Source organism: Engraulis encrasicolus, chromosome 20 (genome assembly GCF_034702125.1).
Source record: "Engraulis encrasicolus isolate BLACKSEA-1 chromosome 20, IST_EnEncr_1.0, whole genome shotgun sequence".
Taxonomy (NCBI): Eukaryota; Metazoa; Chordata; class Actinopteri; order Clupeiformes; family Engraulidae; genus Engraulis; species Engraulis encrasicolus.
This window is the reverse complement of record NC_085876.1, coordinates 40,796,131-40,801,130: the sequence shown is the minus strand read 5'-3', so window position 1 is coordinate 40,801,130 and position 5,000 is coordinate 40,796,131. Positions and strand designations below refer to the sequence as shown.

At 42.5% G+C, this 5,000-nt stretch overlaps 1 protein-coding gene across 1 annotated transcript in view; it reads right to left on the bottom strand.

Moving 5' to 3' along the window:
• Nucleotides 1-5,000, bottom strand: part of calcr (calcitonin receptor) — a 123,833-nt gene that overhangs the window by 12,863 nt on the left and 105,970 nt on the right. Inside the window, exons 14-15 of the mRNA XM_063185953.1 lie at nt 2,326-2,544; nt 699-740 (exon numbers count right to left, since the gene is read on the bottom strand). Of these exons, the coding sequence (XP_063042023.1) occupies nt 699-740; nt 2,326-2,544 (261 nt within the window). The remainder of the gene's footprint in view (nt 1-698; nt 741-2,325; nt 2,545-5,000) is intronic.

Sequence of the window (5,000 nt, the reverse complement as noted above, 5' to 3'; positions counted from 1 at the left end):
CCACTATGACCTATGGGCTTTTAGTAATACATTACGACCTGCTCATTACCAGGGCCGTTGACAGCTTTAGCTGGGCCCAGGACAAAAACATTTGATAGGGGCCCCTCACTCAATACATTCAATGTAATGAGGGCCCAATTATGCCCCCCCCCCCTCTCCCTGGGCCCGGGACAGCTGACTACTTTGTCCCCCCCTTGTCTGCTTCCCTGGCCATTATCATTCTGGTAACAGCTCATTTATAACGGGGTCTTTTTTAAAGTTCTTTTTGTGCTTTTTGGCCTTTATTATGACAGGACAGTATGAGAGGAGACAGGAAACAATTGTGAGAGAAAGACGGGGTAGGGCTGGGCTGGGACTCAAACCGGGGTCCCCGTGGGCATGTACTGTTAGCCCAAATGTGGGGGCTTGGCGTTATAACAGGGTTGAGAGGGTCCGTGCAAACTCAAACTGTGCTTTCAGGTGATTCGGCCAACATGTGATCTTGCAGTGATTACTGCAGCATTTTTATTGTCACCTGCAGCAACTCTGTACACCACAATGTCGGTCGTTAGTTGGTTGGTTGGAAACTGTTTTGCTTTTTGAAGTTTGCAAGGTCTGATGGCCAGCGGAAAAAAAGAAGAAATATCTGGAAAACGTGTGCACTTCACACTTTTTTAGGTTTGTTTTTAACAGAAACATGAACAAGGTTTTGTCCTTACCTCTCCATTGAAGAAGCAGAATATTGTTGCCACCAGCAATCCCTGGGAGAGGAGAGAGGTGAGAGAAGGAATCACAATAGCAGTTAGTGTCTGTGGTCTCGCGGCTATGATTAATGCCTTTGGTCTACGCTGTTTCTACAGAGAAAAAAAAATACAAAACAGCAATCTGAGGATGGTTAGGATTCGAGTTAATATTATGTGTTAATATTGAAGAGTTCAGATGCAAAACCCCCTAAGTGCCTTTTCAGAAAATAATCTTAATTCATTTTTATTTAATACAAAGCTATCAAAATTGAATGTTTTTTATTTTATTTATGTAATATAACTATTTATATGTATTATCAGGTACATGAATGTAAACCAAACCAACAACGGGGTTCTCTAAAAATATAGAAGTGCAGGTCTTCAGAAATGGAGTTAGGGGATTTTGCATCTGAACTCTTCATATATTACTGTATATGTTATTTCCTTGGTCCCGTAAACAGACATTTTCAAATACCGAGGTCAAATACTGCATGCTGTACATTTAGAGTGCTTCAAACACTTCAGTCATACTCTTAAGTTTGTTTTCATTAATCACTGCCTTGAGGATAAATGGGGATGGCGTATACAGACTGAATTTATGATTGTTGATCATATATCGATTTTCATCAATAGATGAATTTTACATTACTGAAAAGAAATACTGAGGACATGACCTCTGTGTCCTCAATGGTAGTTACAGCCATGCTTGGTCTACCTTGACAATACAGTTGCCACATGATGTTCACTTGTGCAAACGCTGACACATATAACACATACAGTATAGCATATGACCTACCTGATCTTAAACTATCTAAATGTGTCTTCAACTCTCTCTCTCTCTCTCTCTCTCTCTCTCTCTCTCTCTCTCTTAGTGTTTTCAGGCCGACCAGAATGGAGCCGTTGCCGGTGAACCGCCCGTGTTCATACCGGGCACTGAACTTTTTTCCGCACATGACTGTGTTACATGGATGAACCTGCTGACTGCCACGTTGTCATTATGGTTCGCTGTGAAAAACCTAGTATTCTGCGCTTCGTATTGCAAACCAACTTTCTGGTTCGCGAACGCTAAAATCTGTGGCGTGAGTGCGACGGCCGGTTCGCGATTATGTGCGGGAACGAGCACGGTACCGCCACGGTTCTCAGCCGGACTGAATGCGCCCTCTGTGTGTGTTTGTGTGTTCACGTTAATGAAAGTGTGTGAGCCTGTGTCTATGTTTCGTGTTAATGTTTATTTCTGTTCATGTACGCATGTGGATGTGTGTGTGAGCGCAACATTGATAATGTTGTGAGCGTGTTCTGCATGCATGATGCCATGATGTCTGATGTACTCTCTGATCTAATCTGGTAGTGCATGAGCACGTTCATCAATGTTGTAAGCGTGTGTGTGTGTGTGTGTGCGTGTGTGCGCGTGCGTGTGTGTGTGTGCTGCATGATGCATGACGTCTGTACTCTCACACCTGGTAGTGCATGAGCACTCATGTTGTAAGCGTGTGATGCATGATGTGTGTGTGTGTGTGTGTGAGAGTGTGTGCGTGCATGCGTGCCGGCGTACATGCGTGTGTGTGCTGCACGATGCATGCACGTCTGTACAGTACTCTCCCACCTGGTAGTGCATGAGCACGTTCATGACCACGTCGTAGATCTCGCCGGCCAGCCGGTTCTGCGGCCGCCAGGGCAGGATGACGAACTGGATCCCCAGCAGCGGCACCAGGATCAGCGTGGCCCGCACCGCCTTCATGTACATGTTGGACTCGGCCCGGTGTGTGTCCCGAAGCTTGGTCACCAGCACCCGCACGATGTTCAGCAAGAAGAACAGGTTGACCTATAGTAGTACAGTACAGAGTAGGGGTGCAAATTATCGATTAATTCATTAATCATTATTTGATAGTCTTATCGATCGACTTACGATTAATTGACAAGCGGCGTTTCCAGCCCGAAATCTCAATGTTTCTCGGAAATAAACTACTAAATCTAAAACATGTAATAAAAAATGCTTGGTCACCAGGACCCGCACGATGTTCAGCAAGAAGAACAGGTTGACCTATAGTAGTACAGTACAGTACAGAGGAACAGGTTCACCAACAGAACAAAGGTAAAGAAGATGGTGCTGTGGCATGGCACAGCGCGCTAAGCCCCTCCCCCACACACACACATTTGGGCTTGGGGACCCCGGTTTGAGTCCGACGGCGGGGGTCATTTCCCGATCCTCCCCCCCATCTCTCTCTCTCCCAATCATTTCCTGTCTGTTTTCTACTGTCCTGTAATAATAAAGGCAAAAAAGATAAAAGGTAAAGAAAAACACCAAAGAACAGGTTCAGCTACAGAGAAAGGAGGGCGGGAAAAAAGAGAGACCAGGTTACCTACGGAGAAAGGCGGGCGGGAAAGAACGAGAACAAGTTTCACCTACAATAGAAGAGCAGCAGGTTGAAGAACAAGAACAGGCTCACCTACAAGTAGGTGGTAAGGACTAATAATAAAGGAACCCACATGATGTTGAGCAAGAAAAACAGGTTCACCTACAGAACGAGATGAATTAAAACAACAAAGGAAAGGTTCTCTTAGAATGAGGTAAACGGCAACAACAACAGGATCATCTGCAGTGCAATTTAACGAGCAACGAAGAATCGGTTCATCTACCGCACAAGGTAACAGGTTAACCTTCAGGAAAAAAATAAAATCATCAGCTGCACAAAGTAAAGAACAAATAAGAAGAGTCGAGAGAGAGAGAGAGAGAGAGTAGGATCACAGGAGGTAGAGAACAAGAATGAACTGAATCACTTATAAGCATGAGTGAAGAACAGCAGGTTCACCTACAAGTAAGAGGTAAAGAAGCGCAAAAAACAGGTTCGCCTACGGAACAAGGAAAAGAACAAAATGGAACAGATTGGTCTAGACTGTAAACAAAGGTTAAGAACACCAAAGACCAGGTTCATCTACAGAACGGGGGAAAAAGAACAATAAAGTGCAGATTTGCCAACAGAAAAAGGTTTTCTGTTCTTGTTCTTTATAAAGAGACTACATACATCATGAGGTTCTGACAGAAGGTTCAACACAACCTACACAATGTTCACCCAGGAAACCGATATGCATACACAAGGACAGGCTGATAGAGAGAAATATTTAGACTTAAAAAAGAAGGAAAACATACAAGGCAGTTCAGAAAAAAAATAGCCTATAAGATGAAATCGGAGGAAGAGGGAGAAGAAGATTTTGGATGGGTAATAGATCTACAGTACAAGTGTCTTTACGAAGCCAATTTTTCCCCCCCGGCTAGGTGGCCCAGTTTAAATGAGGACATTCATTGCCTATAAATAATACACCTGCATCTCAGAACTCTATTATGAGTGCAAAGCACCACTTTCACAGGCGCCCATACTACTCCATAAAAGTTGGATCAGAAATTGAAAGCCTATTGCCTCTGCCCTGTATAAACCTTTGCCCAGTACGAATACAATTCAGTCTGGTAGTCTTTTATTACTGCGAAAAGGAAGAAAGGAATCGCACACAAGAACTGAATGCAAAATCAAAACTGTATTAAACAAAGCTGAATAAAGTAAATAAAACTGACAGACAAGGGACAAACGTTTTGGGTCTAGTCCATCATCAGTGTTCCCAGTTGGAAATTTCATTGAAATTTCAAAAACATTGGCGCGCCGTGGACGGCACCTCCACCATTGCTATTCAGTCTTTTAGTACTGTACATGTCGTTCAGTCGTTGGAACACATTGCTGTTCAATGAAAAATACTTAAGTTTAACATAATAAATAATGATAATAATAACAATAATAATAATATATTTTATTTGGAGCACCTTTCAAGACACCCAAGGACACTTTACAGGACAGAAAGTTAAAATAGTACTGTGAGCTCACAAGACTGTCTAAGTCTGCATGGGAAAGTAAGATACGCAATTTCAAATTCTTTGTATGACCAGCGCATGTAAAGAAAGTGACAATAAAACCAACTTGACTTGACTTGAATACTGCTGCTGTACCGTATAAAATTACACACATTCATTGCTTAAGTGCACATCACACCTTGAAAAGAATCATTTTCATGGAGGCATTTTCTTAACACCACAATAAATGAGTAATACGATCTAATGTTAAAGTAGTTTGTTGGTTTGTTGTACCGATGCTAGAGAAGTGAAGCCCTTTTTTCACATGAAGTCACACACCGCCAAACTCTGTTGAAGCAGCATGGGAATACAACTTTACTATTGTTGTTGTTATTGTTGTTGTTGTAAGTAGTAGTAGCTGTGTAATATATTATTATTCA